Raw genomic sequence first — 17,868 nt, forward strand, 5'->3', positions numbered from 1 at the left:
CTTTGTCCATTAAAATAAATGCATGCTGGGGCTTCCAGCGTCGTACAGGGGCTGCTGTTAGTTGTTAATGTATTAAGGGATAAATATCGGATTTCAAAGAGCTCTTTATGGACATGCGTATGCAGAAACGTACCTCCGACCGGCCCTGCCAAAAACCACAATAAAAGCGTTCCTGGCACCCGATTATAATGATTGAATTGGGGCGGCAATATTAAAGCGACCTTATAAAAGACAAAGAAAAATACTGCCTAAAGTTATTTCTGTTGAAGGAGAGAGTTCTAATCTGTCTGTTTGGTATTCTTCATGAGAGCTTTATAGTCTCTGTGGAAAACATAAACAGATACTTTTGGAAACTATCTGGAGATGGAGAAGAAACCACTTATTGAGTTAAAATACTCTTTCTGCATGAAAGCTTATTAGCAGATGTATGCATAATCAGGCACATTTATATCCATGTGTCTGTCTGTGTGTGTACTCATGCGTGTGTTCTTGCAAATGTGCGCTCTTCTGTGTGTGTGTGTGTGTGTGTGTGTGTGTGTGTGTGTGTGTGTGTGTGTGTGTGTGTGTGTGTGTGTGTGTGTGTGTGTGTGTGTGTGTGTGTGTGTGTGTGTGTGTAGATGTGGGAGGAGGCGATAACCCTGTGTAAAGAGCTCTCGGAGCAGTACGAGAACGAGATATTTGACTACGAGTTACTGAGCAAGAGACTGGTAAGACTCCAGACGAACCCTCTGAAATACGATCACAGAACTTACAATGAACTGTTGAAACGTCGGGTTGACTTTTGTTCACTCTATCTACAATGAATAGTGTGCCACATTAAACCTAGAGATACTTCACGATAAATATCCCCCTGATGATGTTTGGCTTGTGAAAATAAACATGATGACATTTTAAATGTATCTGAAGAATTGTGAAACAAGTTTTCGCTTCCAGAATGTCCCCAGCCCCCTGAACATATGCTTATTCTATCACATCGGCGGCCCTCAAACTCAGGATGAGTTTCCTTTCCTTCCCCCCTCTCATCCTTATTACTTGACATCACATCAAGAGTCATTCTCGACCTCCATATTCCATTCCCATCATCTGCCTCTCTCCCTATCTCTTGCTCTCTTTCTGTCTCTGTGTCTCTATCGGTGTCTCCCTCTCTCTTTCGCTATCTCTCTCCCTGTGTCTCGCGCTCCGTTCTCTCTCTTTCTCTCTCCCTCTCCCTCTCGCTCTCCCTCTCTCACTCTCTCTCTCTCTCTCTCTCTCTCTCTCTCTCTCTCTCTCTCTCTCTCTCTCTCTCTCTCTCTCTCTCTCTCTCTCTCTCTCTCTCTCTCTCTCTCTATCCCTCTCTCTCTCTTTCCCTCTCTCTCTTTCCCTGTCTCTCTCTCTGTCTCTCTCTCTCTCTCTCTCTCTTTCTCTCTCCCTCTCGCTCTCCCTCTCTTACTCTCTCTCTCTCTCTCTCTCTCTCTCTCTCTCTCTCTCTACCCCTCTCTCTCTTTCCCTCTCTCTCTTTCTCTGTCTCTCTCTCTCTCTCTCTCTCTCTCTCTCTCTCTCTCTCTCTCTCTCTCTCTCTCTCTGCCCTCTCTTTCTCCTTCTCTCTCCTCCCTCCTCTAGCACTCATTGTCCCCCCTCCCTGGAAGAGGGAGTTGCACACCTCTCCCAGCGATGGGGGGCATTACCCCACTCTCCTACCCACTGGTTCAACCTTACTTCTGGGAGTGCGTTGCCCCAGCGACGCTGCTGGAATGAGCTGGTTATATAAGTGACAGCCACATTGCCCTTGAAAGCTGCCGGCTCCCTCTCTCCCCCCCCCCAACCTCTCTCTCCCCTCTCTCTCGCCCCTCCCTCGCCCCTCTCTCCCCCCTCCCTCGCCTCGCCCCGTCACGCGCCCCCAGAGGACCTCCGTCTGTTTCCGCTGAGGGCGGCATTGTCTTTGGCAGAGGATGTTAAAAAATGCTCCCGATGCACAGTGGATACATCGAAAGAACCCCAGCCCAGAAACATCTCTTACTGTCTGTCTGCCTGTGTGTGTGTGTGTGTGTGTGTGTTTGTGTGTGTGTGTGTGTGTGTGTGTGTGTGTGTGTGTGTGTGTGTGTGTGTGTGTGTGTGTGTGTGTGTGTGTGTGTGTGTGTGTGTGTGTGTGTGTGTGTGTGTACATCTGCCTCTGTGTGTGTGTGTGTGTGTGTGTGTGTACGTCTGCCTCTGTGTGTGTGTGTGTGTGTGTGTGTGTGTGTGCGCCTGTGTGTCCCAGGAGAAGCAGGCAAAGTTCTACGAGAACATCATGAAGATCCTGAGGCCCAAGCCCGACTACTTTGCGGTGGGCTACTACGGCCAGGGGTTCCCCCTGTTTCTCAGGGTGCGTAGAACTCTCTCTCCCCCTTACTGCACCACATGTAGTTACTACTGTCAGCTGCGACCAGTACTATAGCTAATACATATCATACTGTCAGCTGCTACCAGTACAATATCTAGTACATATCATACTGTCAGCTGCGACCAGTACTATAGCTAGTACATATCATACTGTCACCTCTTACCAGTACAATATCTAGTACATATCATACTGTCAGCTGCTACCAGTACAATATCTAGTACATATCATACTGTCAGCTGCTACCAGTACAATATCTAGTACATATCATTCTGTCACCTGATAGCAGTACAATATCTAGTACATATCATACTGATACAGTACTATATCTAGTAAACTTACAGTTCGATATGAACTGTAGTACATTTCAAACCGCTCACAGTTTACAGTAGGATTTGTAGGATTCATACTGGGTTGTTTTCTGAGTTGAATAGCATTTGCATACAATGTATAAAACTTACCATAAATTGTTGAGACGTTTTACTGAAAAATGCGTCACAGATCTGTTTTCCATATTACACAGAATTAATTTCTCATGCTGAACATGCCGAACTAGATAAAATGCATAATTCATAAACAAATTACAAGGAAGCGCTGTGATCACAACACACAAACACTCCCAGCCGCGCTACTCCTTCCTACAATCTGTTCCAAATATGGCCCCCACAATCATCTGGAGCAGTCGACCGGGGCCTGCCTGCATATTAATGCCGTTGTTGCTGCCGGTCGCTGAACCATTCTCAGCCTCGAGACTCATTACAGCAAACTGGAGCGTCACTCACAGCATCAATAACCACTTGGTCCCAGCGTATGGCGTCCGCGGTTCACAGCGGCCGCTGTTGGCCACACGGCTGTGGGTATTAATGGTGGTTGATTATCCCAAATGGCTGCAATGCTTCTGACCAATGTGCCATATGGATTGCAGAAGGCCGGGGCAGGGGGTGGGTTGGTGTGTAGAGAACCGAGAGGAGCATTTGATTGGGATTGATCCCCGCTTGTTCGAGCCAGCGCTATCGTTTGGATTGACCGTGTAGTTTAGTGTTCTCTGCTCTGCATTCGATCACATTGTGTGCACCATGATTATTTTAATAAGAATCTGCGTGCGCTGCCTTAACGCTTTATAAATAATGTAATCGCAGAACAACTGAAGCTACCCAGGCTGGGAGAACCTGAAGGAAACAAACATAAACACAGCAGCTAACAGTCTCGGTACGTTCCCCCCCCTCCTCCCGCTGGATGCAGAACAAGGTGTTCATCCACAGGGGCAAGGAGTACGAACGCAGGGAGGACTTCCAGCACGAGCTGATGAGCCAGTTCCCCAGCGCCCTGCGCCTCAACACCACCACCATGCCTGGGGACGACATCTGGGACTCTCCCCTGCAGTGTATCCTTATGCATACGTGCACGCAAGCACATTCCACAAACGACGCACACACACACACTTGCGCACTGGCATGCACACACGCAGACACACACACTGAAGGGAAATGAAGTGAAATCCCGAGGTTACTCCACATATTCCAATCCCTCTTCCCAATGTAAATTATTTCGGGAAACCGGGAAATTTTAATGAATGAGTTCTCAAACTTGTGCTATGTTCTCTAGTTCACGGTTGGTGTTGACATAATGTCATCAAACTCTAGTAGGAAGGATCGTGTCGCCGAAACCTTTGTTAAAACTCGTTGTTAACAAGCATGTCAATTATCCAGCATGAATATAGCCTTGGTTTCAGCACCAAAGTGAGGTAAGTCGGATATCCATCTTCTCAACGTCGGTTTACTGGAGAATATGATACTGTAACCGGTGTGACCAACGCTATTCGCGTATGACACTGCGTGTTCGGTGCGGTTGTTACAAATGCATACATTAAGCTCAATCAAAAAGTCCCCTTCGCATTTGATTTCAATGGCATTTGACCAGAAAATATATTTTTTATTTAACAATCTGAGATTCCATCACACATCTGACCACTGAGGTGCATTCAGGTTAACTCAGCATTTGGACACTAGGTCCAGGTAAATGCACCTCTGTGGTCCGATGTCTGATGGACACTCAGATGATGTTCTTGGTGTGACCGAGTCGAAGCCCCTATTTCAGGGTTTACTTTCTATAAAGGCCTGACCGGAAATAATAGCAATGTTTTAACACATTTTCCACTAGCAGTCAATAATTACATTTCTAAATTTCACACACACCCACGCAAAACAAATCAGGGCAACAGGGAACAGAAACTGAGAATAACACCACAGACACGCACACAAACATACACACACACACACGAGGGAATGGCTTTCACTTGGCAGCTTTATGCCGCTCAGAACCGGGGATTAAAGCGGATGTTGTCAGGCTCGGGTCCATGTTGGTGTTCCTGACACACGTCTCCAGACCTGCAGTGCTTCACGGTGCAGCCCGTCCTGGAGATGCCCCCCCGCCTGAAGAACAAGCCCGTCCCTGATCAGATCATCAAGTCAGTACCGCCACTCTGGGCCTCTGGGCCTATGGGCCTCTGGGTTCTGACGTCAGCAACACACATGACAGCTTCATGTATTTATTGAGTAGTCTGGGGAGAGGTGAGCAGAACTGGATCTGCTGCTCACCTCTCTATCCTGGTGGTTCTTCCTAATGAGAAGGTTATCAGGGGATTCAGATTCTTACAGGATAGCTTGATTGGTCCCCGCCGAAGGGTTCCGGGTGTGATTCCCAATGTCCCCAATATGATCTACCTCTGGACCATCTCAATAACTTTCATGTCGCTACAAATTATTTCACTCCAAGTCACTTTGAATATATGCTTCTACGAAATGACTAATTAATCAAATACCATCTTAAATATACATTTACTATCGAGTCATGTAGTAGTTCTTACTGTAGGTCGCTTTGGATGAAAAGCATCCCCTCAAATAGTGTAAACCAACTATGATTACATCAGTTGATTTACTGTGCTTTCTTTATCGACGACTACTTTAAAGGTTCTCTCTCTCTGAACCCCTTGATCCCATTGATCTGATCCGCTCCATCAAACTCATTGCTCTGTTGGTCTCCGTCTGCGTCCCACAGCTTCTACAAGTGCAACTACGTGCAGCGCTTCCACTACTCCAGGCCCGTGAAGAAGGGGCCCGTGGACCCCAACAACGAGTTTGTGGTGCGTGAGTCTTCACCTGGTTCATCTGAGACTCTATGGGACTGAGACCACCATGGGGTCAGAGACTCACTGCTGTTAGGACTAATTGGATTCGTTGTTGATTCAATAGGATGGATTGTTATGTGTGTTGGATGCGTGTGTGACTAGGTATCACACACTTCTGTTTCACTCTTGGAGTGGGGAAGTCATTCTTTTTCTGACGTCTATATAATGGTCAAATGTATTTTGAAACGGAGTAACGAAACATCACACGTTGGATGTACATATGTCATTTGAAGTCAAAGTTGCGTCTCGCTGTTACGATTAAGCAAGGAGGAAAAAATACGATAATAATGATATAACACTAACTGGAGGCCCAGTCAAACACTGTGAGTCGATGTTCGTTCACCTTTAACACAGTTTTCCCCCCAAAGATATCACCAAGCATTTGAGCGTTCACTGCAGAAGACCGGCCTTTCGGCATCGCTGGAGACGGGTTCATGTTAGTCATGTTCAGGCCCGCTGAGTTTTCCGTCTCTATTAGACAGGACAGATTAAAACGGAGCCATGTGTCACACAGCCAGGAGGCTTGTTAGCAAGAGAGAGAGCCAGAGTGCTAAGAGAACTGGGAACTGAGAAATGTATGCTTCAGCGGGTTTGTGGATCAAACTAGAATTCCTAGAAAGCAGATCACACGTGTGATGTGTGAGTTCCTCCTGTGACGGGTCTTCATGCACAGTAGCAGTGTTGATGATGATGTCCTCTGCCCGTAGTCCATGTGGATAGAACGCACCACCTTCACCACCATCTACAAGCTCCCCGGGATCCTGCGCTGGTTCGAGGCCACAGAGATGAAACAGGTCAGTGCTGTGGTGATCTACCTGACCTCTGACCCCCGTGACCTTTGAGCAAGTGTTGACAAGGAATGGCCACCCTGAGGGCCCCTGTGGGAAATGAGTCCTGGCTGTGATGGAAGTCTTGCTCCCACTCACTCTCACTCCTCCTGGACTCATGACCTCTGACCTCGGTCTTACTGACTTTCTGTTGGACTTTTTGTTGTCTTTATAATAGTGCTATATAATAGTGCTATATATATAATAGTGTCAGTTAAACACGTTATTAACGGCGTTAACGCAAACCAATTTTAACAGCGTTAATCTTTTTTATCGCGCGATTAACGCAATTCCTTCAATTTCTTTGGCTCAAAACAAAGAAGCAGTAGCCTGACTGCTATGTTCAAGGCAGTATGTTTGTATGTTCATCGTTTAATTGCACTATAGGCATTTTTTTTGTATCGTCCTGTTTTGATCAGTATATGCCAATGTTGTTATCAATAAAAAAACATTTGCACAAGGCAAGCCGATGCACTTCTCCATGTTGATAAGAGCATTAAAATTAGAACAATTAATGGGACAAAGAAATCAAGGGATATTTAGCATAGAAAAAACATTTGTGATTAATCGCGATTGCTCGCGATTAATAGTGAGTTAACTATGACATTAATGTGATTAATCGTGATTAATTATTTTAATCGCTTGACAGCCCTACTTTATAATAAAAAATATCTGTTACTTACTAACTTCTCTCTTTCTATCTTTCAAATCCCCTTTCTTTCTTTCTTTCTTTCTTTCTTTCTTTCTTTCTTTCTTTCTTTCTTTCTTTCTTTCTTTCTTTCTTTCTTTCTTTCTTTCTTTCTTTCTTTCTTTCATTTGTTGTTCTTTCTTACTTGCCGTCATTCTGTCCTTCCTTCCTTACATCCATTTTTTGGTATTTTTCATCTTTAAAAAATATCTGTATTTGTTCATTATTGAACCCTTTCTTTCCTCTCCATCACATCCCCTGGCTGCCTCACCTCCTCCCCTGACTCCATAAAATCCCCTGGCTGCCTCACCTCCTCCCCTGACTCCATCACATCCCATGGTCATGTGCCTCACCTCCTCCACTGACTCCATCACATCCCCTGGCCGTGTGCCTCACCCTCTCCCTCTCCCCCCTGCCCTCCCCAGACCACCCTCTCCCCGTTGGAGAACGCCATCGAGACCATGGAGTTCACCAACGAGAAGATCCTGGCCCTGATCAACCAGTACCAGACGGACCTCAGCCTGGCCATCAACCCCCTGTCCATGCTGCTCAACGGCATCGTGGACCCCGCCGTCATGGGCGGCTTCGCCAAGTACGAGAAGGTGAGACTACGACGGGGCCCCCGGGGGGCCTCGCCCCCCCCAACGAAACAAAACATTAAAAAGCCATTCGGCACATTTGCCACGTACGCCATCTGCGACTCAGTACCTCTGAGCCATGTGCCCCGATGCTGCTTTATGAGGGAGACGGATCTGTGCATAGCGAGCGATGTCACGCAGACAACTAATGGCACGACTTGACTCAATTTGTAAAGCCATTACTCCGGGGGTTAGGGGGGGGGGGGGGGGGCTAGGGGGGTAGCAGGGCACAGCGGGTATTATTATTTATTTATTGTACATTTATTTGAGCTGAGGGCAGCCCAGCACTGCAGCAGAAACCTACCTCTGCTCGCATCGAACACACGCCACTACCCCCCTCCCCCCCCCTCATGCAGGTGGACACTCTCACTTTGTGTGCGCTGCACGTGCGCGGGTTTGCGACCGCTCGTTGAATAATTTGTGACCTGAGCGTCTGAAATAAATCACGCCGTTTAGCGCCTCAGAGGCGATGCGTTCCTGTCACCGGCCCGGCTGGAGGTGACTCTAATCCCATTAGAGCCGCGGTGCTACGTCCCCTTCTCTCTGCCCCGCTCCCCCCCCCCCCCCTCCCCAGGGCTGGGCCTGCAGACCTTGGTCAGTGGGTTCACCGGCGAGGAACCCGCTGGAGGCTGGAATCTCAGAGAGCGCTTCGTCTTTGTAAGATGAGCACTGCAAGGCGCTAGGCGCAAGGTCGGCCATCTTTGAGCTCGGGGAGGGGAGGGGGAGTAGCTAACTCTGTATGTGTGTGTGTGTGTGTGTGTGTGTGTGTGTGTGTGCCTGGCGGCCATCTCAGAGACAGGGGAGGGGCTAACCTCGTGGGTGTATGTGTGTGTGTGTGTGTGTGCCTGGCGGCCATCTTGGAGCCAGCGGAGGACTGGCGGAGGAGCTATCTCGGCGTGTCTGTGTGTGTGTGTGAGTGTGTCTGGCGGCCATGTTGAAGCCCGCGGAGGGCAGGGGGAAAGGCTAACTCGGAGTGTTTGTGTGTGTGCCTGGCGACCATCTTGGAGCCAGCGGAAGACAGGGGGAGGAGCTAACTCAGTTTGTGTGTGTGTGTGTGTGTGTGTGTCCGGTGGTCAGGCCTTCTTCACTGAGGAGTTCACCCAGCAGCACCCGGAGGACCACGACAAGCTGCTGCGTCTCAAGGACCTCATCGCCTGGCAGGTGGGGAACGCACGCCCACACACACACATGTGCACACAATTTCAACACGCACACACTCAGATACACACACACACACACACAGACACACTCAACGTACATGCACACACTCACACAAAGATGCAGATTACAGACGTGTGCACACTCACCCACACATGCACGGTTCACACATGCACAGACTCACACATGCACATTTCCCACATGCACACACTCACACACACACATTCCCAATATACACATGCACCCACTCAACCATGGTCTACATGTACAGGCTTATACTCACACTGCACCCTCGCAGCAGTTTTCTAATTATCGTGCTTCACTGCAAAAGTGCTACATTAATCAATAATAATAATCATAATATCATCATAATAGACTTTATATAATGTTTTCATTGCTGCACTGTGCATATATATGCTCTTTAAAAAATGAACTAGACGCTCACTGCGTGCTAAATGCATTGCACTTCCACTCAATGCAAAGAGCACCGGGCTGAACCTCAGCGTGCCTGCAGGCAGCAGCGCTCAGAGCCTCAACGTGCGTGGCTCGGCACCCGTCAGACTCGTGTGTGATGTTCTTCAGATCCCGCTGCTGGGCGCCGGCATCTGTTTGCACGGCAAGAGGGTGATGGAGGACCTGCGGCCCTTCCACGAGCGCATGGAGGAGTGCTTCAAGCAGATGAGGAAGAAGGTGGAGACGCAGTACGGCGTGCGAGAGCTGGTGAGGACACACAAACTGGGCTCCTGGACGAACCCTCTTCTTCCAGAGCCCCGGCTCGGAGGCTCAGACGACCCGGGGAGCGGCGGACACGCTCTCCCGCCGGTGTCTCAGTGAGATCAGAGAGCTTCCGGTGGAAGTGTATTTGAAGGACTTTTGGAGTTATTTTTTATTTGATTTGATTTCTCCTTATTAAATTGGATTCTCACCCGCGCCGACCTGGAGGGGAGGTTGAGAACACACGGCCTGTGATCACATTCCTGGAAGGGATTCAGACCAGGATAAAAAGAGATGTGGCTGCCGGTTAGCACTGCTGCACCGGGGAAATAATGACCCTGTGTTAAATTATTCGTAGCGGTGCGATCAAGAGGTTTGAGGACTCTGCGATAGTTTGTGGAGAAACATCCTAATTCTCGTTAGCTTTATTTTCGTGTGATAAAAACTAAATGATGAATCGTGGGCGACGGCAGACAACATAATTTGGCTGGTCCTGAGAAGCTCAGCGGGAAAAGGATTAACCAACAATAACAGCGATGCCCTCCGTCTGTTGACGACAGCCACTGAGGCTTTTATCTGACCGCCAGAGGGGGTGTCGGGAGATGGCTGGATGACAACGTTGGTTAAAGGCCTAATACATATTTAATCAAAACATTGTTTTATCACAAACCCTATTCATTCATCAGGGAACTAGTTGGACTCAGAGTGAAGCTATCTAAGGGACCCTGAACAGATTCAGTCCAAAAAGAGACAAAACTGTCTTTGTTATTTTTTGTCCGAATGGACAATCTGCAATCAGATACTTAAACACCGGTTTAGTTCTCTCTTGGAATTTATATTTTGTTGTGGTTTGGTTGCCAACACCATTACATATTTATATACTTTTTAGTTTTTTACCAAGTGAGATAAAAGTCTCAAACAAATATCAAAGGCACAGGCATTTTAAATATTTCCTGTCTAGATCTAAGACACAAGATTACCCCTTCCCGTCAATCCGAGAACCTCTTATAACCCGAAGATGAATGCTTTTCGCCCCATTAAGCCCCTTTGCTCTGGAAATATCAACAGACATCCAGATATCATAGTCTTTCTCCGAGCTAAAAGCCCATATTGCTTTCTCATATCTCTCTGTGTCTCATACGTCCTCCCTCTCTTCCCCTGTCTATCTCTCTTTCTGTTTCTCTCCCTCTTTATCTCTGATGCTCGATATCTCAATGTCTCTCTCTCTCTCTTTCTGTGTCTCTCCCACTTTATTGCTCATGCTCAATCTCAATTTATTCTCTAATTTCTCTCTCTCTCTCTCTCTCTTTCTCTCTCTCTCTCTGTCGCTCCCCCTTTACCTCTCATGCTCGATATCTCAATCTCTCTTTCTCTCTTTCTGTGTCTCTCCCACTTTATCGCTCATGCTCAATCAAAATTTTTCTCTAATTTCTCTCTCTCTCCCTCCCTCTCTCTCTCTCTCTCTCTCTCTCTCTCTCTCTCTCTCTCTCTCTCTCTCTCTCTCTCTCTCTCTGTGTCGCTCCCCCTTTACCTCTCATGCTTGATCTCAAATTGTTCTCATTGTTCTCAAAAAAATTCTCTAATTTCGCTCTCTCTCTCAGCCTGACATGGAGGACAGGAAGTCCAGCCGGCCTCGCTCCATGCTGCGCTCCATGCGTCAGTCGGTCATCTCCATCAGCTCCCTGCAGGGGTCCGAGTGCGGAACACCCACCAGGACCCAACCGGACAGGTAGGGGAAGCTCACTGGTCTGGGAGATCAAACCAGCGTACCGTCCCTCCTGGCTTCACTGAAACAGCCTTTACCGATATCATTAGTGGAGATCACTTCCTGGCACCAATTCTGCAGAAGAGCATTTAACAATGAAGGACAAAAAAGTTATTTGGACAAATGACATTGGTGGTTCTATTATTTTGGTGCTTTGATCAGCTGGTGGTATTGTCCTCTGAACCCCGAATTTATAATTCATTTAATATGGCGCGTTATTAGAGTGGGGAATACGTGGGGCGTCAGACGAGAAATTTAATGAAAATATAAATGATAGAAATAACACCCCAATGCATCAACCATGTTCAGCTGCAATAATGAAGACATAACGATCGAAAATAGTTGGCAAAAATCATTCAGAAAGGGAGAAGGCAGACACTAAATGAGGTTATGGAACAGGTCACAGGCCCTCAACGCTATATTATTATTATTCTGCGAAAGAAAGATTTCAACCTTTTTATTTTACTTGCGACCAATGGCCTGTGATCTTTGTTTTTTCAGCTAAGCTTTGAGTTTTCTTTCCTCTGCTAAATAAAAAACATCTCAGCAGTAGTTAAATTGTAAAGCGCCATTACGCTGAAGTGCAATGATAGTAAATAAACCTGAATGGGAAAAGTGGAATATAGTTCAGCAACAGTATGCCCTCTGGTTTTGTTGGGATTAACTGTACGTTGGAGATGAAAGTGTGATTAAAACTCCCCCCGCAAACTCTGTGCAGTGCAGCCATCGCTTTCACTTGAAGTGTGATTCCTCTCATGTCTCCCTCACCTCCACAGACTGAATTGATTTGAGGGGGAAAAAAGTCCATTTTAAACATTAAAGATTGCTGCAGTGAAAAAGTTACACTGAAGTTTCAACAGTAGTGATCTCAGTTACAAACTATACAGTTTCAGACAAAGTGGCTCTTGAACCGGGCGGGAGAGGCAGGAGAGCCAGTTGCTCTCGTGCATCGTCGCCATGGCTACCATCATTGATACCCAAGGTAGACAGGGGACTGATGAAGACAGATGGGCTGAGAGATTGGGTCGGATACATTGCCTGGGCATGATTCTAGCTCATTAAGACTTTGAGTGTATTATTGGTTAGCGTGGTGTCAGAACTATTCAGAGTGACATAACATGTACGACGGCCACTCTCTTACTAGCGATGTGACACGAAATGAGAAGCAAAACAACCAGCCATACCTCGCCAGGGGGTTGGACAGAACAATATATACATGATGTATACCAGATAAAAGGTCATGTTACGCAGCAGTAACAGAAACGCTGGTATAGCAACAGAAACGGTTTTGCACAGTAACTAAAATAAAATAAAAGCTTGGTTTCCCAGACAGGGGAGCACCGTCCTTACATCCCTGTGATCAGCGCATCGCCGTGACTGATCTCTCCCGAACACTAAATACTAATCGCATTTGCCTAATTGATCTTCCCTTAATCGTCCACTGCCTCTCAATTGCCTCTTAATTGTTCACGCTTAATTGATCACCGCGTGCCTCATTGATCGTCACTAAACTGCATCTCGACATCACCTCATGCCAACCCCCCCCCCCCCCCCCTTCTTCAGGGACTTCCCCCCCCCTGAGGCCGTGGGGGTCCGGCTACGCTCCAGCGGCAGCCTCAGTCTGAGCCTGACGGAGGAGGTTCCCGGGGAGGCGGAGGTGAAGCTGAGGAAGAGCAAGAAGAAGAGGAAGAGGAGCAGCATGATCTTCATCTCCGAGGAGAGGGAGAGGACCGCCACCCTGGACGGAAAACGGGTGAGGAGGGGGGGAGGTAGGAGGGAGGGTAGGGGTGGAGAGGAGAGATGGGAGGAGGAGAGGGGAGGAGAGGAGAGGGAGAGGATGTCAAACATGTGAGGAGGAAGGGAGGGAGGGTGGGGGTGCAGAGGAGAGAAGGGAGTAGGAGAAGGAGAGGGAGTCAGGGAGGGGAAGGAGGTGGTGAGGAGGAGGTGAAGAGGAGGATGTCAAAGCAGGTTTGCAGTCAACGTGCTTAATTAAAAACGGTGAATCGAATTGTAAAAGGGTTTCACTGTGTTTGTGTAACTCTGTCGCCCTCTAGCTGTCGAAGAAGCAGGAGTTCCGCAGCGACACCAACCTGACCGACGTGAATGATATGGTTCTGACCAACGCCAACTCCAAATCCCTGCCTGCTATTGGAGGTGACACTCACACACACATACACACACACACTGCAGTGAATCCATCCATTCCAATTCTCACACTGTGATTCCACATTGCCTCCTTTAAAGTGTGGTGGTTATACATACTGTTACTAAAGTAATGTTGAAGTTATCATGGATATTGCTGAAGTTGACTTTGAGTACCTGGTTGCCCAAATCACTAATTTACTTAAATTTCTGTGTGTTTCCAGTTTTCACATCCATGCATATATAATAGTAGGAAAATATCACTCACTGCAGGAGAAAATGGAGGCTAAAATTAGGTTATGGGACAGTTCGTCCTCCTTCAACTTTCTATTTTTAAACGAAAGAAGGTGAAGATCAACTTAATTGACTTTAGGTATTTTACCTCGCTGCAACTGATGGCCTGTGATCTTTGTTTTTCTAGCTCAGCTTTCAGTTTTCTTTCCTCTGCTTAATAAAAAACGTCCCACCAGTACGGTTAGATTGTTTAGCGCCATTACCCTGCAGTGCAATGATAATAAATAAACCTGAATGGGCACAGTGGAGAATAGTTTGGCAGCTGTATGGCCCCTGGTTCTGTTGGGATTAACTTTAGGTTGGAGATGAAAGTCTGATTAAAACTCCACCTGCAAACTTTTTTAACTGCAGCCATGGATGTCATTGGTTGCCCAAATCCCTGATTGACTTTGATTTTGGTATGATTACTTTCATTAAAGTGATGCAAATGTTTTCCGGTAGATATCTTCAAACACAGCAATCCTTATTTCTTTAACAAACTTTGATGGATGACTCATAACAACATCAACTTTGAATGTGTGAACAAACATTAGTTTGATATTTGTTTGTATTGAGGTGGCCAGGAGGCACTAAGCCTTAAGGTTTGGGTCCTGAAGCTCAGCGCTGTACAGCTCAATTGGCTTTGTTGAATTATTCAGTTTTGTTCAATGGAGTTTGTCTGTACATGCCAGTGTGTGTGTGCCTGCGTGTGCGTGCCGGCGTGTGCGAGCCTGTTTGTGTGCGTGCGTGCGTATACGGGTATATTCGAGTGTGCGTGCCTGACAAAAGAGCAACAAAAAGTGAGTCTACTTTAAGAAAGTTGCTGTCGCGATTCCTGTAGCAAGACAGTAAATCTCCCAAGAATAATAATAAACTTGCGTCGCCCATGGCTTCTAAACACAAATTAATAAACAAATATCCAGACTGTAGATGTTTTATATATATATATAAGATGTAATAAAAACATTATTAACCAAACCAGATCCCCACTCAGCATCACCAGGGGCTGTAGTGGCCCTCGTCACAGAGCTGTTATTGAAGGGCACTGGAGAGGAAAACAAAGCGGGTGACCCTGGGTGCTGCTCGTCCACAGGTCTGTCCCTACAGGTAGTGGGGGCGGCCGAGGAGGTGGACTCGGGCCGGTCCAGGCGGGACAGTAAGTCCATGTCCATATGCGCTGGCTCAGACAGGACCGCCGACAGACGCTCCAAGGGGGTCCTGAATCTTTTTTTCAAGAATAAGGTAAACTACGAATGTTATGTTCTTTATTATATGTTTGCTTTATTTTTTAAAACCACTCTTCACGTGACCAAAATGTTCACGTAAGAGATATGAGATACAGTGGCTCGGTTTTAACTAGGTGTGTGTGTGTGTGTGTGTGTGTGTGTGTGTGTGTGTGTGTGTGTGTGTGTGTGTGTGTGTGTGTGTGTGTGTGTGTGTGTGTGTGTGTGTGTGTGTGTGTGTGTGTGTGTGTGTGTCCCATTAGGTTTCCAAATCTGAAGATGTGAAGACGAGTGCCTCATCCAAAGACAACATCAATCATTTCTGATATTTATCATCACTTTTTTTGTATTCCTTGGTGCCATCACTGGATTGATGAGAAAATTGAACAAACAAGTGCCGATGAGCAATGATGAAAGGTTTGAATTATGCCATGAAATGCAACATGGTTGCTTGCTCTTTATAACTTGCTTACTGCACTGATTCAGTGCCTCCTCTTTTATATAATTCAGTGTCACTATTCAATGTCGCCATTTTGTATTTGACTGACACATTTTGCTAATAGGAGAATTTTAATAGAGGCAAACGGCAACCAGCAGCTTTCAAACTGATTGAGCTTCTGCAAGATTGGGCATTCACAAAACAATCTATTGACACGCTTGACTGAAGCACTTCTTGTTACGACAGTTATGTGATTAACGAAACCCGATGAATCGCTAGTAAACCTCCTTTTGTCAGTTTTACTATGGATCTTGTCGTGCTGCCAAATGACCTGGTACATTATGAAAATCGGACAGGTCCATTTTAATATAGCGGAGCAGAAAGACTAGTGCAGACACTGCTGTTAAGATAAATCAACATCTTATTTCACAATAAAAGTTTTGACCTCAAGAGTTGAATTGACTGTTAAATGGCTTCTAGTTCCTGTAAACTCTCAGTGCATTTCTAATAGTGATGGATTCAATGATTATTTTCCTTTGATTCAGTTTGCGTCGGTCAGTTTGCCAAAAAGAGTCGTTCAGATTTGTTTGTTTGTTTGTTCGTCCGGTCGAGTTTCCGGTAGCGGTGAATCGAATCATGGAACGCACGGTTCTCAGTTGAGTCAGTCCGACTCAGCTCCTCCCTCGTTCTCATTCTCAAACGATCGTGGAAGTCGGTCATCAATCAACACAACATTACAACTTGAACCAAACGCAGCGGGATGGGGGGTGTAGTTGTTTATTGGATGTTTAACATATCAGCAAGATAATAGACTTGATTTAGCAATGATGGTTGGGGTCCCGGTTGGAGAACGAACCATGAAAGAACGAGACAGATTAACGAGACATTCAAATATTTGATTAATCTGGCATGACACAGAAAGTACAAAGACAGCATGAATTTACCATTTCACTGATATTGAATCGTGTTATGTACGCTTGTTCACTAAGCCTCTTCCTTCTTCACCACTCAGTCAATGAACTAACAGCGAGTCACCGACTAGTTCCTCAACGGGGGCGGTAGAGCCCCCTGGGGGGCGCTCGCACAACCTAGGGGGCGCTGGGAACGTGATTCCCTTTTTTTTGGGGAGATTTTAAACTTTCATTGTTTATTTTGGGCAAAAAAATTAGACACCTGAAATAAATAGCCTATTTTCATTTATTGGTTTCTAACACCTCTACCGTCTCAGCTACTTTTTTACTGTCTATGCGCAGTGGAACAGTGATAATACAGCGCGGTTCGGTCCTGCACACGACCGGACTCCCGTTACATCAGCTATCGTCATGATCTCTATAGTAACGCTGATAAACATAACCCAAGTTCGCGGGTTAACAGTTAAATAACTAACCCAACACAATCAAACATGGCCGATAGCAAGAAAAAAATATTAAATTTAGTTTCATAGCATTTTCCTCCTTCCTCTTGCTGTTGTTGAATTCCAGCTGCTCTGAGCGCAGTCTCCACGAAAAGACTGTTGCATTTCACATACAAAATATATAGGCCTAATTAGGCCTCTGCGTGTGATCAGCGTTGCCCGGGCCGCAGTGCCCGTGGTTCCCGGGCCATTCATTCATTCGTTCATGGGGCACGGCGGGAGTCGCGGGAGACGAGGGAGTAGTCGCGGTGCCCAAGGTCACAGTGCCCGGGCCGCCGCGGCCGGGGCACGACGGGAGATGTGGCGGCCGGGAGTCGCGGGAGTGCCCGCACCGCGGTCATGGTGAATGAATGTTCAATCCAACCATTTCTTCCTCAACTCTTCTTTCTTGGCCAATAGATCTCACTCACTCACTCACTCACTCACTCACTCACTCACTCACAATCCCACCCTGTCACTCTGGAAGTTTAATTGGGTTTATTACAATGATGGACAGTGCTGTTAGCCAATCAGAGGTTAGACATTTGCATGTCATGAATATTCAATAATATTTTTATATTTTTTGCACCAAAACCGACTCAGAGGGCATTCATTGCTATTATTGACCAACGCAAAATCAATGAAAAACGACGCATTGACAACTTAAAGCAATATAACACGAGTGTGAGTGGGGTTGTTAGTTTATTTTTATTTTTTTATGGGGGGGGGGGGGGGCAGAGGATCAGGGTAAGGTCAGGGGGGCGATTGCTCAAAAAAGGTTGAGAACCGATGGACTAGTGGATCTGGGAGGAGTCGAGCCTGAGAACGAACGACATGAATGAGAGAGAAGAAACAGTTTGGTTCGTTTAAAGATTCGTTCATTCGAACTGATTCGGTCGCGAACGACCCATCACTAATTTCTAATGAAGAGCTGACACAAAGGTAGGTATAGGTTCACAATTCACGTCTTACAACTATACAAACAGTTTGTCAATAAAGCAACTCTGAAAAAATGTCTAAACAAAGTGAAAGACGACGTTATCATAACAAAATATATATTGTGAC

At 46.4% G+C, this 17,868-nt stretch overlaps 1 protein-coding gene across 3 annotated transcripts in view; it reads left to right on the forward strand.

The window, feature by feature from the left end:
• Positions 1–17,432, forward strand: part of LOC130390881 (dedicator of cytokinesis protein 2-like) — a 148,406-nt gene extending 130,974 nt beyond the window's left edge. For all 3 annotated transcript variants that reach the window (XM_056601049.1, XM_056601051.1, XM_056601050.1), the window contains 14 exons: positions 618–707; positions 2,237–2,341; positions 3,599–3,740; positions 4,742–4,823; positions 5,414–5,498; positions 6,251–6,337; positions 7,484–7,660; positions 8,774–8,857; positions 9,437–9,574; positions 11,170–11,297; positions 12,897–13,086; positions 13,388–13,487; positions 14,842–14,990; positions 15,235–17,432. In XM_056601049.1, the coding sequence (XP_056457024.1) occupies positions 618–707; positions 2,237–2,341; positions 3,599–3,740; positions 4,742–4,823; positions 5,414–5,498; positions 6,251–6,337; positions 7,484–7,660; positions 8,774–8,857; positions 9,437–9,574; positions 11,170–11,297; positions 12,897–13,086; positions 13,388–13,487; positions 14,842–14,990; positions 15,235–15,297 (1,620 nt within the window). In that variant the 3' untranslated portion in view covers positions 15,298–17,432. The remainder of the gene's footprint in view (positions 1–617; positions 708–2,236; positions 2,342–3,598; positions 3,741–4,741; positions 4,824–5,413; positions 5,499–6,250; positions 6,338–7,483; positions 7,661–8,773; positions 8,858–9,436; positions 9,575–11,169; positions 11,298–12,896; positions 13,087–13,387; positions 13,488–14,841; positions 14,991–15,234) is intronic.
• The last annotated feature ends 436 nt before the right edge of the window (positions 17,433–17,868 follow it).

Source organism: Gadus chalcogrammus, chromosome 10 (assembly GCF_026213295.1).
Source record: "Gadus chalcogrammus isolate NIFS_2021 chromosome 10, NIFS_Gcha_1.0, whole genome shotgun sequence".
NCBI classification, from domain to species: domain Eukaryota; kingdom Metazoa; phylum Chordata; class Actinopteri; order Gadiformes; family Gadidae; genus Gadus; species Gadus chalcogrammus.